This window comes from Pelmatolapia mariae, linkage group LG13 (assembly GCF_036321145.2).
Source record: "Pelmatolapia mariae isolate MD_Pm_ZW linkage group LG13, Pm_UMD_F_2, whole genome shotgun sequence".
Taxonomy (NCBI): domain Eukaryota; kingdom Metazoa; phylum Chordata; class Actinopteri; order Cichliformes; family Cichlidae; genus Pelmatolapia; species Pelmatolapia mariae.
The window spans coordinates 19,716,411-19,734,332 of NC_086238.1; the positions used below are offsets into that span (position 1 = coordinate 19,716,411).

Sequence of the window (17,922 nt, forward strand, 5' to 3'; positions counted from 1 at the left end):
GTCATTACGTGGCCGACAGAGAAACATGTAGCTGATTAGCGCCTTATTAAGTCAAGGACACTGGCTCGCAGTAACATACACCGGTGCCATTTTGGCTTGTGGTGCTGATGGCTTGCCAGTCACTGACAACATGAGTGCCTCAGACAGATAACCTCTCTTTCTAATTAACTGCTTCTCTGTTCTTCAACTCCAAGTTCCTTTTTTATCCATCAAGCAGCTCTGGAATAAAGCTTGCCATTTCAAGTATTATTTCCTTTTTCTTGCTCAAATGGAAGAACCCAGAGGTGCACAAGGCTTGTGGATTTCTCTCTGAGAACCACACTGTGTTGTGGTAAGTAAATAAAGCAAGGTCTCCCTGAGGGCGTGTAAGGATTGTAGGAACTGAGAAAAGTGGACAGTGCAGCTTTAGCCCTGATCCAGCACAGTGGCTAAAATGATAATGTTGAGAATCTCATCTGTGTCTTGTGTTTTCTCCTTTAGTCGGATCTTTCGAGTTGTCCTCTGTTTCCTCTCGACAATAAATTCTGCCATGTGTTGTTAGAAATATGTATTTACTTCAAATCACATTGGCTTTGTTCAGCACTCTCCTTTGTTCTCTCTTTTCTTCTCCTGCCTCTAAGTTTTTATCAGCTGTATGTTTAATACACTATAGCTTGCCACATCATAAACTGCAGCGATGTGTGTCTGCATTTCATGTGTTTTGAGTGGTTAGAGCAATAAATGGGCTCAGGGTTATGAGAACAGTGAAAAATACAGGCAATGGTGGACTAGTTAATGGGCCTCAGGATGGCTTTACTGAAATGTAATACTGTTTCACCAACAGCACACTTTTATTTGGGAAAGAGAGATAATATTTCTTTGGACAGTGCTGATTAAATGTGTTGTGCAAGAGAAAAAGTGAGTGCTACTGAAGAGACTAGCCACAGATATTAATCTAATTTTAGGAAACATGATTATTGAATCTGGACTTGTTTTGCCCATTTTTTTTCAATCATCCCCAAGGTACTGCAACATCAAGACCAACAACACAAGGAACTAAAGATGTCAGAGGATAATAGATGCTCCAACCTGACTAAAAAATGACAAATGACTAAAAAATGACTAAAAAGAGAAAATGTGTCTTTTTTATTGTGCACTTGCAGTGAAATCTGCTGATTTTGGTCTGTGTGAAGGGAGGAGGACGGCGGTTGAGGGGTCTATAACTTTTGGGGAATGGACATTACTTTTATTTTGTTGAATGCACAAAAAGACAGGTGATGCAAACTTCATCCATCACAGAAACAGCTACATTATTTTACCGTCAGGCTCAGTCACTGCTGATGAGTTCATAGTCTCAGACACTCATCTGAAGTTAGAGTCAAAAAGATGGATAATTCAGAGTATGGTTCAACATGACAAGCCTCCAGTCTGTGAATGTAAAGTTGGTGCTGTGGTGTCTTATGTTTTAGTTGCACAGGCTTAGCACCATCTGAAACCACAGGTCATGAGGGAAAAAACTTCCCAAACTGGATACAAATGGTTGCTGGTAGTCACTGTGAAATCAATTGCTAATGTCCCATTTATGCAAGCCTAGAGACTTGTCAGTGACCCCCTGGTAACCACTGGTTGATAGGGGATAGAATCTATTCTGCAACCAGTTAGAGAGCGGTTGCTGGAGATTGCTGGCAGTCACTGGTGTGAAACTGATTGCAATGAGGGTACGGCACCAAAAACCTCATTGCAATTACTTTGGCCACTAGCATGTCACCTGTAGTTTGCATAGAGCACACATCTTTTCAGCAGAAGGGCACAGCTTTCACTTTTAATTTCTGATTTTCACCCTGTAGTTTCACTACAGCTCAGAGAGTAAAGGGAAAGTATTTGCCATGGTGCAAGTTTTTGATGTAGCATGCTCTTTGCCAGTAATTTCACCTGGCAACTGCCACTAACCTCCAGCAATGTCATATGGTTGGGGAATCTGCATATTTCCCCTTTAACTGGAGGTTGGCAGCAGATAGATGTTGAGTATGGTTTTGCTGGAGGTTTCTTCCTCTTGAAAAGGAGTTTTTTTTCACACTGTTGCCAAGTGCTTGCTCATAGGGAGTCGTCTGATTCTTGGGGTTTTCTCTGTATTATTGTACGGTCTTTTTCTTAAGGTGACTGTTGTTGTGATTTGGTGCTATATAAATAAAATTGAAGCGACTCCACATATTTTACTTGCAGTCTATGGTTAGCTGAGGATCATAGACTGCAAACCACTTCTGAAAATTTATACTGTAGATCAGTGAAAGGCAAAAACATTGGTATACTTTAGTGCATTATTTGACAGTTGGGTAATCACAGTTTTCCAATGTGCTCACTGACACTTTAACTTCCAAATAGAGTGGCTAAGGTGATCTATTTAAACTGCTTGTTTCATCTTAAACTTTGCTGAACAAAGAAACCATTCCTGATAGAAATGATGGCAAAAACTGCAAGTTGAAAAAGTCCACCCAAACATGTCATTTGCATTATAAATAACAAGCCATTATAGAGGGAGCTGTGCCTTATAGTGTTTTTCCCTTCTCTTCACTTCCTACTTGCTGCTCTCAGTTATCTCTGCCTTTGGCTGGCTGTGGGAGCTGACATGCTCTTGATTTTTCCACCATCTCTCAGCAACGTGTCAGGTCCAGTTTAGCACTTGAGGGCAGAACGTGTCAGAATCACAGCCCCCTCTCTCTCCAGGCTGTCTCGCACCCAAGGTGAGTCAGGCCTTGTCACCACTCCTATAAAGACATAACCCATCACATGGCGCTGGTAGATGGCCAGTAGTTAATAGCCCTGTTGTGATTTGCCAGGGAAAATACTCATCTGCTGAAGAGAGCAATCACTTAGAGCAAGGTTGGGGTTTTATGGGTTTAGAAGGGAGGTGGATGCTCAAATGTAAATCTGCAGAATCACAGCATGTCTGAGCCTTGGCACACACTAGGCGAATAAAATCCTAAATCGAAAGACAGCTTGTGGTGGAGATATGAGTTGAAATACAAGCACAGTTGAGGCTGCGAGCGCAAGGCACGAACATTTTGTGGAATGGCGAAACCTCAAGTTGAGAATCCACGGATCTGCACTGGTGACTTAGAGACAAATTCCTGCACATTCCTGCACAAGTCACTGACTTTGTGTTTGTGTGTCCTCTCTCTAGAAAGAGTTCCTGGCAGCTACAACTGAAAAGGACATCTTTGCCCATCTGGGTCTCGAGTACATCGAGCCTTGGCAGAGAAATGCGTAGGCCTCCGCTCCTCCTTGGCTGAATGATACCCTGTGCATACATCAGTGTTTATCCCATCTGCTTGCCGTTATGTGGCTCTCCTGTGATTCACTTTCAAACAGCTTTTGATTTCCATACACTTTTGTGTTGTTGTTGTTGCCAATATTGTTGTTGTCTAGATTACATGACGATGTGTGATTCATAATTCTGCTTATTCACTATTGTCTGCCAGCAAATAAACATTCTCCCGTACCATTCACAGGCTCCTGTCTCTAAGTGTTGTAATCATAGGCAGGATAAAAAGACTAATCAGTCAGTATGAATCGCCTGGGGTGCCTGTGAGGTGCAGGAGAAAGGGACCCTGAAAGAAACAAGACAGTAAAGGGGGTGACCACTGAGAAAAAGGGAGGGAGAGGAAGAAGACAGGAAACGATGAGAAAAGTGAGGGGGAAGGGAGCTCTTTGTCGAGCAAAATGTTGTAATCACCCTCCTCCTGGCAGGAAAGTGCTCAGTGTGAAGCTGAGCCAGGTCTTTGGGGGATTGAGAGGCGGGTAATGAGCTTCAGATAGAGGAGCGTTCCGCGTCGCCATTTAGCCTCCATTTAAGCCTACGTCCACTGGAGATCATTTAGCTGGCATTCCCCTATCCAAAGACCAGTCGTCTCCTCTCTTTGTTCCCCGATGAATCCACTTCCCCAGATGCTTGGCTGAAATTAGAGGCAATCAGCTACAGCGGGAAATCAGGAAGAATTCAGATGGAAGGTAAACGAGCTTGCTGAACACACAAATGGAGTTTGGCTGCCAAAGCGATTCTGTCTCCCCAGCATCCATTATCTTATTGCTTTGACTTTGCTTATGTTTTATGTATGGCGGTTGTTTATCAGGATTTGTGTCCTTTTTTCAGGATGGTGATCCTCTAATGAAGAACCTTTATTGATCCCCGCGGGCTGTTTGGGTACGTCTGATTTGCTCCTTTAGTGATGACACGACCTGCCCTGCTGTTCATCCCCCAACCCACTTTCCTCTTGATGCTCAGCCTCCAGTTTATCCCAGGATGCTGCAACAAGAGCAGAGACAGATGAGAGCAAAGCATTCTAGTGAATCACCCTATTTAAAGATTTTTAAGTAGAACAGTCCGGCGCTTTGAGGACTTGACCCGGGCCTCCCCCTCTCCCACCTCTTTCTACTTTCTCCCTCTTGGCCTCTGTCTTTCTCTCCCGCTGAGCTGCTCTTTCAACCTTGCTGACACAAAACAAACTCTAAAGCTTCTGAGCTGCAGCGTTAACCAGATGGAACAGGCTCCCTGATCTCCAGGGTTATCTAATGTTTTCACTTTTAAAACGAAGGCGGATCCCCTCTACCCCAACCCCCACAAAAATCATCTCTAAATTTCTCTAGAGTAAAATAAAAACCAAGCTGACCTCAATAAATGTACATTTGTTCAGCTCTCTTTTTCCTAATTGTTGTTCAAGTGTAAATTGGATCTTCTGCTACTTTCACATTAAAAATTCACAAGTGTAAAGGGATTAAAAGGCTATAGTTCTCAATTTAACAACAACATTGTTGTTGTGCTCTTAGAAGACCTTAAACTGTTTGCAAAGCTGAAAAGCAAAGATTTGAGTACAGCGGGGTAATGCTGCTTGCTCCTATAAGAGTTAATTTCCTGTGGAGCAATACAAGGTTTGATCAAAAGTTTATTAAAAAAATCTAAACCCATACCTGATTTAAATTTAAAAATCTGTTTTTCATTTCTTTGCACACACATGGACGACTTCCAGTGCTTCTGTTATATTTGAAGTGCTCCCTGGAAGTCTAATCACTTGTATGAGTTCACCTGCAACTTTGCAATGGTCCTAATCAAACAGCAGTTGTACAGTAAATGAAAGAGTCAGCAGTCATGTGATAAGAGCAGCATGAGCTAGTTGGTTTTTTTGACATGAACATTGATTTTGCACAGTAAATTTGTCCCCAGAAATCAGGCTACCTATTTTCTACTTGGAGCAAAGCAGTTCACATATGGCCCGTATTGTTGAGGGGGAGCATCGTGTGGAGCATCGTGTGTACCCTCTTACATTACTTTGACCTATCAAACATAAACAGTTTACCACCCAACCAGAAAGCATGATTTGGTCCTCTGCATCTTCTCTTCCTCCAAAATGAATAATCATGTCAACAACTTCCAGTTTCACACCTTCCACTGAGTAAAAAGTAGAGGCTGCTTTGGAAGATGTCCATATGTATGAGGAGACTACTTTGAAAACTAGCTCAACTAAACAGTTTTTGTTTAGTTGATTCTGCAAGTTTCTTCCTGTTCAAAGGAGGTTTTTCCTTCCCACTGTTACCAAGTGGTTGCTCAGAGGGGGTCAATTGATTGTTAAGGTTTTCTCTGTATCATTGTAGCGTCCTTACCTTGCAATATAAAGCACCTTGAGGTGGCTGTTGTTGTGATTTATAAATATATAATATTATTATTATATATGAATACAACTGAACTGAACTGAATTGAAACTATGAGTGCCTAAGAATAGACTTATGGCTCAAGTATCAGTCCAGTCAGGTTATACATAATTTAAGTGCATAGTATGAATACACCATCCAGTCATAGGGTGAGAGGCAGGGTACACCCTGGCCAGGTTAACAATCTTTTGTAGGTCTAACACAGACAGACATAACATGACCGTCCATGCTCACCTTCACGCCTACAGCCAACCTAATCCCATGCATTCCCTTGGACTGTGGGAGGAAGTGAGAGTACCCGGAGAAAACGGAATAAATACCCCATAGATGCCAGTTGTGTAGCATAAATGTTTCCAACCTGTCATGGGCACTTCACAGGTTGGGGTTTTGTAGTATGGATTTTTACAATGTGGATGTTGTTTATATGATAAATTAGTAACAGTCTGCCCAGCTTGTTTGACAGTGTAAATGATCATTTCATTATCTGAAAAAATCCTGGCATTTATAGCTGAACCGCCACAGAATGAGCACAGCCAGGTGACTGACAGATTTTACTATAAACTCTGATATAAGGCAAATTTCTGACCAGTCCATGAATTGATTAAATATGTACAAGGATATATTAGCCATATTTAGCATGGTTAAAAGATTAGCTGAAGGAAACTATTACACACCACTGCACAAATTAACAAACCGGAAAAATTCACAAAGTAACACAGGAGTGTTCTGACAGCTTGTATTAACTAGCTATTGTCCAAAGAGACTGATTTTGCAAAGGTCCAACCCTAAAACCTCAGATCTAGCTAATTTGTTTATTCATCACTTTCAGCCAATCGCATGTGGCCATTTTCTATGCAAATTGTCGCCTTTGGCTCCTCGCTGTCTGGCAAACACTGCCTTTTTTTTTGCATGCTTGATGTCTGAGGTCTGACTGAGATGACAGATGTGTGAATAAATGAAAAATTGCTTGCCCGAATTTGCATAAAAGTGCTTGATTTGCTGACAAAAATGTATTTTGCCATCCAATAGGTTTTCATTTCTACCTATGCAATCATTTCCATTCCCCAGTTTTCTCTCGGTGACATTCCAGCTCCAAACACCTTCAATCATCTCCATCTGACACCCATTCTTTTAAGTTGAACAGATCCATCACGGCACAGGAGCTTTGTATTGACATTTTGATGGTATATGCCAGCCGGGTCTCATTCATTTGCTGCATTGCAGCCCAACTCCTGACTTTAACTAGCATGTGCCCTGTGATACATTCATGGATGGATTACTGAATGGACTCTTCGAAAGAGACAAAGAATTAATTTCAACAGTGCAAAAACTGTCAGCAAAGACACAAAATATTAGATGGGCAGGGAAAGTGCAAACAAAAGAAATGCATTGGAGCTACAAATGATCAAAAAGTTAGAAACACAAACTTGTTTTTAAAGCCCTAATGTCATGTACAGTATGACTGTAGGCCAAAACCCATTATAAATAAAAACGTCTGCAACTTTGAGTCTGGGTGTCTTCCTCCTAGTGGGCCTCCTTCTTATTCATGTCTCATAAGTCATCCATGGATACATTACAATGTAAATTGACATTGGGTCATTCTACAGCTCTACCAATTTGTCACTGCATATATGATGAGGTTGGCTGTGAGAGCTGATGATATTGCATAGATGGGGAGTGCTCAAAGATTAATGGGTGACTCTTTGAGGAGGACACATGTACCTGGGGGAACATCCATCAGCCATAAAGCTTCCCTGGAGATGGTCTTGAGATAGAATATGAAGTGCCACTCTCATCTCGGTTACATGACAAAAGGTCACGATGTGTAAGTGTGTGCACGTCATGTGAATAATCATGTGGACACATTCCTCAGAGGTGAGAGCAAGCATCTGTGGATGAAAGGCCAGAAACAAAAAGAAAGAGCTCTTTGATTATCGTCCACAGCGTTAATGCAGCAAAGAACATCAGTTTTCATCACAGTTTGAGCCACTGGCGCAGCTATCCTTTCATGTCAGGCATACAGCAACTGAAAAGGAGAGGACCAAAATAGATCAGGACCAAACACTGATAACGTCTGAGCTGAGCTCCTTGAGCAAACTTTCTCTTGTATTGTATCAGAAGACAGTGATTTATTGGCTGTGCTGTAGGGGCTTGAATGCAAGTGTTAGGGCCAGTCAAAGCCAATGGGGGAAGGTGACAGAATAAGGACACTGTGTATCCTTGCCTCTCAAGGCCTGTCACAACGTCAAATCAGCCGATGCATGGCAGTGGCCGACTCTGAAACATTAAAAAAAAAAAAAAAGAGTGAGAAGAGAAGAGCACTGAGACATCTGCATTAAACAGACATTAGAAAGACTTTTAAAGGCTGCCATCATGATAAACATTTCTATTTTAAGCTAATACTGTCTGGCAAGAAGACTGGTTCAAACTGGATTTGAATTTCTCCTGAGTTTCTGAAGAAAATGAACAATTTTAATTTGCTTTAGAAAAACAAATGAAATTGGAGACGTGGGTGATCAGCAGAGATGTTTACGCTGGATTCTTGGAGATAATTTCCTCGCAAAGGCATACCCTCCACTGGTGTCACAGTGACTTTCAGCCTCCTTCAGGCTTATAAAATCAAGAGTGATGCACAGAGAGCATGAGAAAAATCATGCGCTCCCTCACAAGAAACTTTAATTCGAGGTGACCCGCTCGCTTCATGATAAATGACCTACATCCTTGATTTCTGGGAGGGCGGACGGATTCGGAGAGTGTGTGTCCTCCTCCACAGGTGGCAGAGGAATGGGAGGAGAAGAGGAGGATGAAGAGGAGGAGATTAGCCATCTGCTGCAAGATGTCACTGCACTCCACTCCTTCCTGTGCTTTCTGCTTTGTGGCAAACAGGCGTGGGAGAGAATCTCATCTGTTTGTCTTTCTATGCATTTGCACATTTTTATATTTGTGTGCACACACGCACGCAGCTTCCCTTACAGTGAATGAAAGTCCTTCCTAATGGTTGTTTACATCAGCATTTATGAATGCATATATGAGTACATCCACATGTCAGGCTGTGTCTCTTTGCTCTTTGCTTTTGTCTGTGTTGTAAAGATCACTGACGTATAATCTCTGCAAGGTTGCATTTGTCACTAACTAACGGAGAGCAACATTTTGCTACAATGAATTAATAATTCTCATTGTAATTCCAGAAAAATAAACTATAAGCATCTCTATGTTGTAGTAAATGTACAGATGGAATAGAATGAGCCTGTAAACTGATGATGGGAAGTTTAAGTTAATTATGGCCTTATTTAAAGATGCTAATACATTATATTCTATGATGGCTGAGAGTTTAAATGCACTGCAACTGAAGAAAACCAGCTAATTGAAAAATTCTGCATAAGCACACAAAACAATGGAAGTAGAAAAGCAAAACAAAAGAAAAGCAGAAAAAGAAGAAGCCAAACACAACTGAAGACAATAACGTGCCGGAGTAGCTGTGGAAGTGACAAGCTAACAATAAGCGGCTAACGGTAAACATGCAGCTACAGTATTATTATATGAATCATATGATTAAAACACACATTACCTTGTGTGTTTTAATCATATGATTTAATCATATCATTTTCTCCCTGACAGCACTGATGAATCCACTACTTCCAAAATATGTGGTCCATAACTGTAAGATGACACTGATATGATGGTTATGTGCATGTTTTACATGAAGTCTATAAATATATGCAGTTACCAGTGGTATGCAATACTGTAAATTTCAGTATTGATACCAAATAAATACAGGGTCAGTGTTGCAAATACCAATACCAATACTTTTAACTTATGAATGCTGCGTATGTAGGGGAGACCAGTGTGTCCTGATTTCAGTGATGAAATATTATCAATTTGGAAATTCTAAACACATTTTAATAGCAACGAAATCACTGTGATTTTTACTTTCCACATAATTACGCACCTTTAAGCTATTCATTTGTTTCCAGCTATTCACCTGGGCTTTTGTTTGAGAGCTGGAATGTAAATGTGTCTGTCTCTAAAGCACTTTGGGTCAGCTTCTGTTATTTAAATGTTCTATAGGCTATAAATAAAACAGATGTGACAGTCAACACAAAAAGGTTCAGACATTTTTCACAGAGTATGCTTGAGGTATAGTTTTTAATTTAACATAATTCAGTGGACTTCATACTGAACTTAGAGGATAGAAACAAAGTATTGATCCTATCAGACTAGTATTTTACTGATACCAATACCAGAGTTGATGCTATCAATATTTGGATTGATCCACCCACCTTTTGCAGTTATGGCCACAGTGATATTTTTAATGGTCAGAGCTCACTTCTTTTCAACAACCCTGAGCTGTGGCTGTATATTGGACTGTTTTCATTTGACTTTCACACCCAGTATATCAGCATTTTCACAGTGTTAACTTAAGATGACCTGAGACTCACTATATATTGGTCTATAGTGATTGGTTAGGAAACTCTTCCCTCATGCAAATGAGCTAGAGTATCAGACTGAAGATGGAAATGGAGTGGGAAAAACAAATACTCTTTCTATACTCAATCTGTGGTGTGAAATCACAATTTGCACTGCATATACTGGAATTCTTTTCCTTGCAGCTTTTGCTCCAGTCCTGTCAGACCCATTAAAGGCTATCTGCCAACGTGATTGAAGGGTTTGGAAGGGGAAAAAAAAAATCACCCACATTTGGTGGGTGGCGGATGTGGAGCTTACAAGATTAAGGTAGTGGGGAAGGTGAGTGTGTGTACGTGTGTGTGTGTGTTGAATTAATGTTGCTGCTGTACTCGTAATAGTTACAGTAAACTCTCTGGTGTACCTGTACTACTGATGATGCTGCGGGAATGGAAGAATGAAGATTAGAGAGATAGGTGATTTGGGACTGTTCCTGAGTAGTTGTGGATAATCCCAGGTCATTCCACAAAAAGTCTGTAAAACTACTTGTTACAAAATGACCACAGCTGTTGGTAATGATAGCCAGCACTATATCCACCTCATCTTCACCTTATCATTCTTAGAAAGTTAAAATTAGTTCTCATCAGTGCAGCAAGCACACATTTCCAAGATGTTCTAAGATCAAGGATTTTTGTACCTATAATTAAGAAGTACAATTAGTATCTAAGCACCTGCTTCGTCAGGTTTATATAGCACTTTTAAAAAGCTGTCTCTCATGAGACCTCCAATTTACTGAAGTGCAACAATTAATTGCTGCTGTGACCCTGTTCAAGCATGACAACTCAGAGAGAGAAATCAATGGAAGGCACATTCAGTATTTGTGAAAACTGCATGATACTGTGCGGACTTTTTAAAATATTTTAAAAACAAACAAACAATCACATTTTTAATATTCTGGAAAGGAAAAATTAGTAAATCAGTAAATCTATTATTGCCTATGTTCTATGTGCAAATGTGCTCGAGTTACTGAAAATGAGTGTGTCTGAGCTTCTTATCACTTTCTTTGTCTTTTTTCTCACTGTTCTTGTGTATGTCTGTGTGTGTATGTGCACTGCGGTCAGTCTGTTCATTTTTCAGCTATTTCTGACCCCTCTCCCTCTGTGCTGAGTCCCAGTCTCTCCCGTTGCTCTTCCTGCTATTCCAGATGGACCTGCTTCCGTATCAGGCTGCTAATGAGGCGGCGCTCTTCATTCTGTGGCTCTTTGAATGGAGGGCCAACCATTTAACCCTGCCCAGCTGCCCTCATGACCCCCATGTATTTTTAGGCTTCACCTCATTTCATGCTGAATAAACACCTATGTCTGGACAGCCTCGAGGGCCACGCCACATGCCTTCCTAGTGGACTGAGCTGATGATGCAGGCTGACAAAATCTGGTAAATACTACCTTTAGACTTCTTGGATAAGAACACACTTTTCCACAAGGGAAAAAGGTGCAACATCTAGAGTATTGCTTTCTTCCTTTTCTTGCATTTCTAGCTTGCTAAAGGCAGCACTTTAAAAATGTACCATCACTAAATCATCATTTTAAACAGAGATCATTGTCAACATGTCTGGCAGCTTCTGCGTAGTCAGTTTTACTCCATGGAGGGAGAGTAGGTGTGAAATCTGTTGCATTACAAAACGGCAACAGCTTTGATTTTTCAGTTAATTTTGTTTGAGTCCCACTGTTATAATCCTATCAGTTTGACCTAATTTAACCTAAAGTTGCATTGATCAGTTTCAGCTTTTTTCTGTCCTCCGCAAAGGCTAACGTTATCCTCACACACAAAAAGAAGCACTGGTTGGTCTCAATGCTTAAAAGATTAGTACGCTGATTTAACCTTGTGGAGCTGTAACACTGATGTAACACTGTAACACTGCTGATGTTACTTCTTCCTCTATTACGTACATTAACTCAGTCAGTTTGATCAGACTTTTAGGCGTGTAATGCTAGTAGCGGCTAACATAGCCTCAGGCCTCTTTGCCTTTAGCAGAGATCAGGAGCAGGCTACGATGATCTGGAAAGCCCTCTTCTGTCTAATTCCACACCCTTAGATCTTTTCCATTTTAAAACTTGTCTTCAAACCCTCAAATGCTAAGTGACATTGCTTGAGGATATAGCAGACTTCACGGAACTCCCTCTGGATCCACCAAAGACTTTATACAACTTTTTGCTTTCATAAGAAGTGGGAAACATACTCTGTGCGTAAAATTGGTAGAGTATCCCTTAAAATAAGCTAGATTAAACAGGAGCTGTTATGCTACTGTACTTTCTGTTATCAATTGCATATATTACTATCACTGTTGCTCATATTAAACAGTTTTAAGGTTTCTGATATTGAGGGTAGAATCGAATAGAATGCCTTTATTGTCACTATAGAGATGTACAATGAGATACAGAGCATCTCCAACTCAGTGCAAACATGTGGAAGAAGAAAGGGGGGTGAGGTGCACAGTTTCTGCCACACTATATACATATGAACAGTATTTAGAAAAAAAGAAAAAAAGAAAAAATATAAAATGTACAAATATACAAGTCAGGGGAAAAAAGGAAATAAGTAAATAAATAGTGCTTGCATTTACAGTTTGGGTTATTGCATGTAAAATTAAGTATTGCACAGTGGTGGTTTATAGTTATGAAGTCCTTGGAATGAAGGGTGGAACTGTGTTACGAGTGCATGTGTGAGTTCAGGCTGGTTATGACTTTTGGGAAGAAACAGTTCATGAGTCCGTCGGTCTTTGTGCTGATGCACCTGTAGCGGTTCCCTGAGGGAAGCAGTTTGAAGCAGGTTGAACAGGTTAAAACCAGCGTGGGAACTGGCTTGGTAATGTTTGTTTCTCTGCTGAGGCAGCGGGAGAAATAGATGTCCATCAGGGAGGGGAGAGGGCAGCCGATGATCTTCTGTGCTGCCTTGACTGCTATCTGAAGCCTCACTCTATTCGCCTAGCTGCTGTATCATACTGTGATGCAGTATGTCAGCAGGTTCTCTATGGATGAGCGGTAGACGGTCAGCAGCAGGTTGGAGTCCAGCTTGTACTTCCTGAGAACCCTCAGGAAGTGCAGCCGCTGTTGGGCCTTCTTGATGACCGCTGTGATGTTGTCTGTCCAGGAGATGTCAGCGGAGATGAGGACGCCAAGGAACCGGAAGGTGTGAACCCTTTCAACATACTCCCCATTGATGTATTGGGGGGCTAAGTCAGTGCTGTGCCTCCTGAGGTCGACAATGACCTCTTTGGTTTTCTTGGTGTCCAGTGGCAGGTTGTTCTCTGAACACCATGCTGCCAACTTCAGGACTTCCTCTCTGTAGGCTGCCTTGTCTCCCTTTGAGATGAATCCGACTACCGTGGTTTCATCAACAAACTTCATGATGAGGTTGATGATGTGGGTTTGAACTGCAGTAGTGGGTATAGAGACAATACAGCAGGGGGCTCAGCACACAGCCCTGTGGGGAGCCAGTGCTCAGCGTGTGAGTTGAGGAGACATGAGGTCTGAGTCTCACAGTCTGGGGCCAGTTTGTAAAAAAGTCTTTTATCCAGGCACATGTGAAAAGGGGGAGGCCAAGAGTGACCAGTTTGATGATTATATGGAAGGCTGAGCTGTAGTCCACAAAGAGCATTTGGACGTAGCTTTGCCGCTGGTCTAGGTAGCTCAGCACAGAGTGGAGGGCTATGGCGATGGTGTCTTCTGTGGATCTGTTCACACGATATGCCAACTGGTTAGTGTTTGCACAAGTAATACCTCTGAGTCTAAAGCTCGGGCTCGAGACTGCTCTAAATGCTCCATTACTGAAATTTTTCTTCTTCTTCTTTGGGCTCTATATGATGTCTTTGAGAGCAGAAATCCAAAATCTCTGTGATAATCTGAGGCATACAGCTCTAGCTGTGACTGCAGAAGCTCTACCTACCTGCTGTTCACATCTTTTGTTAGTAAGAGGCTGTCAGAGATATAAAACAGCTTGTTTCAGACACTGGACTGTGCACTGATGGGCTACACCAGGGCCCAATAAATAAATATCAAATAAAAATATAAATTTGGAAATGAGTTGACGGGCATTCTTAACCTGGCATCACCTAGCTTGATTTCTCCTTTAAACTTTGGCTGCCGTTTATGAAGGTGAAAGTGGAAGCAGTGTGATGTAAGAACTGTGTAAAACATCAGTTTGGAGCGGATGTTTGATATCTAAGGCCCTGGCATTAGGCATCGCACTCCTGACCTTACGTGACCTGACCTGGATCCTGTTTCAAGACGTCTGCACTGTGCAAGATGTCATCTTAAATATTAGGCCTTATTTCACTTTAATTTCATCAAATTCATCAGCAAATTGGAAGCAGCAATCACTAGTGAAGCAGTATGCTGGCATCGTTTGCAATGTGCATGTAAGAAGAGTATACAAATGGCTTTTATGAAAGATGTCCCTGAATCAAAGACCATGTGTGTGTCCAGAGTTCCTGCTCCCTCCCCTCAAACTTCAGATTCAACAATATCTTGATCTGTTCATTCTTCAGATTTTATTATGGACAAAACAAAATGAATAAATAAATAAATAAAAGCGCAAGAAAACAATTTTTGATGGGTTAATGAGATTTTAAGTGTGCTGGGAGGCAGAAGCTGGTTCTTCCCGTATAAGTCATCTGTCAACCTATGTTCCAAACTTCCAAAGTATTTTTCCATAGTAGACAGAGGAAACTAGATAATTGAACATTAGTTCAAGTAGACATGTGATGTGATCTTTTTTCATAAGCACTCATTGTGTCAATCTCCTTGATTGCTGCCTGTTTAATGGAGTAAAAGAGAAGATGGATGTTATCACTGGGTGAATCCCAAGGCATCTTTAATTGTCAGTCTGGCACAAAATGAGTCCCCGTCCTAATTTATTTGGCTTAATTTATCAACACACTGCCTTTCCATTCACATGGGAGCTGTTGCAGCCACTGAATCAGTTTTAGCCTCCTCACTACTTTTAATGCAAATCTTTCCCGAGCTTTGACAAGACCTCTCTACATGTGCCGCTTCCTACATTCAGTGCTGATCACAAAGTAAGCCATTATATTATCCATTGACTTCAAAAACGCAGATCTGAGGCACGCTGATAAGGTGCAATCAAAGAGGAAGACCGACAAGGATCAGATAGCCACCTCCAATCAGTCTCCTACTCACAATTGACTTCATCTTTTTTACTTCGTCCTTATATCTCATTTTCTTCCTTATCAGTCTCCCTCTCGTCTCATTGCATCCGATTAGCACGGCGGCCAGAGCAGATGAAATTTTGTGTAATGGTGAACTGTAATGGTAACTTTGAGGGATTGCTGAATCTCTGACTTTTCAAGAGGTCGCAGTGAACATTTTCTAATCACAGTGTTTATCTTTCCAGCCCGCCCCATAAAAACAGTCTGGGTGAGATTAACAAAGTAAATGATATGTTCTGAATGACTAAATGTTTGGTCTGACATTGCTGCCTTTTTAAAGTCAGCAAAGCGTTCAGTGGCTCAACACACCACAAGATCGTAAAACAGGAATAACCATTTACACTTTGCACGTAACCAGAGGTGATAATGAGCACTCTGAGCAAGCTAATAATACCGGTCCTGTCCATCTGCTTTGAAATAATGCTAAAAGGAGACAAGTGTAAGAAAGGAACCAAATATAAAGTGGCTTTTATTTGTCTTTATTTTGAGTAAGCATGACCATTTGCATTAGGGTGTTAAAACCTTAAAATACAAGTAAATAAGGTTATTTTTTATTTTAAATCCATTACAAGATGGTTAAAAGCATCTAAAATTCCAAGTTATGTTTGATAGTAAAGGTCAGGGGCGATTTTAGCCCATTTTTGGGGGTGCTTCAGCACCCCCAAAATGAATCAAAGCACCCCCAAAGATTTCTTACCTTTTTGACAATATTTGACACACTACTAAAAATATAAAAAGCATACAGTACTTGGTTGAGACGTAACATTTCAACAACAAAAGTATAGATACCCCCCCTCCCAAAATGGTTTGTTCCAGCTCGCCTTTCCCCTACTCTAAGACGCAGCGGAGCGGAGCTGTAAGTGCCTGGCTGAAAACAGGACATATTAGCTACATTTAACCTGCAGTTACTCTTTATATGGTTAGGTAGGAGTCTGGCCATGTTTCTTTTTAGCTGAAAAACAATACAAACAAAGAAAACCTGCAGTGTTGAAAATGTGTTTTCCAACGATGTTTGTTACCCTGCAATTTGTCCTCGTGTAGTAAAATCAGCGACATTTGACCGTCCTGTTGCTCCCATTGACATTTATACAGCCTATTTAAAATCTAAAACTTAAAATTGTCTGTAGCCCACTGTTGTTACCACTGTCCTGTTTGAAATGGAATGAGAGAAGCTGGTTATTTTGTCATATGTGCATGTGCCGATATGAAACCCAGGAGCCACATTCAGGTAAAAGTTTAAGAACAAATGATCCATCGATCAAGAATGATGTTGGATCAGTGCTTCAATATTTATATATTTTATTAGATGTACATGTGGTTTGGTTATTTGCCTTTTGTTTAAAAGTGCACTGAGAGAGGACTTCTTTTATTAGTTATCTTAATAATATTTTTTTTCATATTAATGTAATTTTTTTTCATCCAATTGAATACAATCTATTTGTGTATGACTGTCAGTCCAAAGAGGGAGATAGGAAAGAGGGGAACATGAGGAGAAAGTGGAAGGTCAGGAAGAACCAGGTAAGGAAACAGACAGGGAATAGTGACAGGCAAAACAGAAACTGTTAAACTGCTTGAGAGTTGACCACCAAAAGTAATTTGCCAATCAAATCTGCAGAGCCATAGTAGTATCTGCAGTAAAGATCTTTTCATACATTGTATACATTGTACCATAGGCAAAGTTGCCTCCATTTTTATAATTTTTTTATCAATATTTTGTACATTTGTACATTTCAAGCACTCTATTTTTGGAGTGTATTTTTATGTATCTATTGTATTATACATACATATTAAAAGTGAATCTCTGTCCAATAAATGCACTGAGTTTACTTCTTACTCACTATGATCATCAGTCATCATTCTCCCCCAGTAATTAAGGTTACCATATGTATTTTTTTTATTCCAATCCATTCTTCTTTTGCAGCATTTTAAATAACCTTTATCAGATTTGATGGTTTTGTTACAGACTTTAAAAAAAAGTGCTTTTCTTTTCTTTCACAAATGTGGGGATTGCGTTAAAATGTACAAAACAATGATGTCATGTTTTGTGACGAGGACCCAGGCACAGAGAGACTTGATGAATTTAAGAATCTTATGATTTAATAAAGAAATTTGCAGACTTGCACAGAGATGGTAAAATTATGATGACTGATAACGGAGACGAAGACAACAGACGATGAGGACAGGGAGGAACAGGGGTTTAAATGCACCAAGGAGACAGTCAGAGGGAACTCGGGACAACTGGAGACATTTAAGGATGCAGGGACTGACAGAGCCAGGGAAGAAGTCTAATCGTGACGAGTAAAGTTTATCTTGCCTGGCTGGGCAGCTCTCTGGGTGCTCAGCACCCCCAAAGCTCTGATCCTAGAATCGTCCCTGGTAAAGGTTTAATTTCTTTTTTCTGATGTTGGCAACATTTTGGACGTCAAATTGTGAAACCAGATGTTCAAACAGATTTATTAAAAGAAATTGGTGAATTTTCCATCCATATATATGGGAACTATTTATATTTATTTCTAAATATAAAAGATATCTATTATTACCTGAGGTTTTTATTAAATATTTACAAAGAGGTGTTTTCCCTGAAGATATTAAATAAACAAAGGTCATTC

At 40.6% G+C, this 17,922-nt stretch overlaps 1 protein-coding gene across 1 annotated transcript in view; it reads left to right on the forward strand.

The window, feature by feature from the left end:
* Positions 1-3,452, forward strand: part of dntt (deoxynucleotidyltransferase, terminal) — a 103,746-nt gene extending 100,294 nt beyond the window's left edge. The window contains exon 11 of the mRNA XM_063491716.1: positions 3,161-3,452. Within this exon, the coding sequence (XP_063347786.1) occupies positions 3,161-3,247 (87 nt within the window). The 3' untranslated portion in view covers positions 3,248-3,452. The remainder of the gene's footprint in view (positions 1-3,160) is intronic.
* Positions 3,453-17,922: the final 14,470 nt, after the last annotated feature.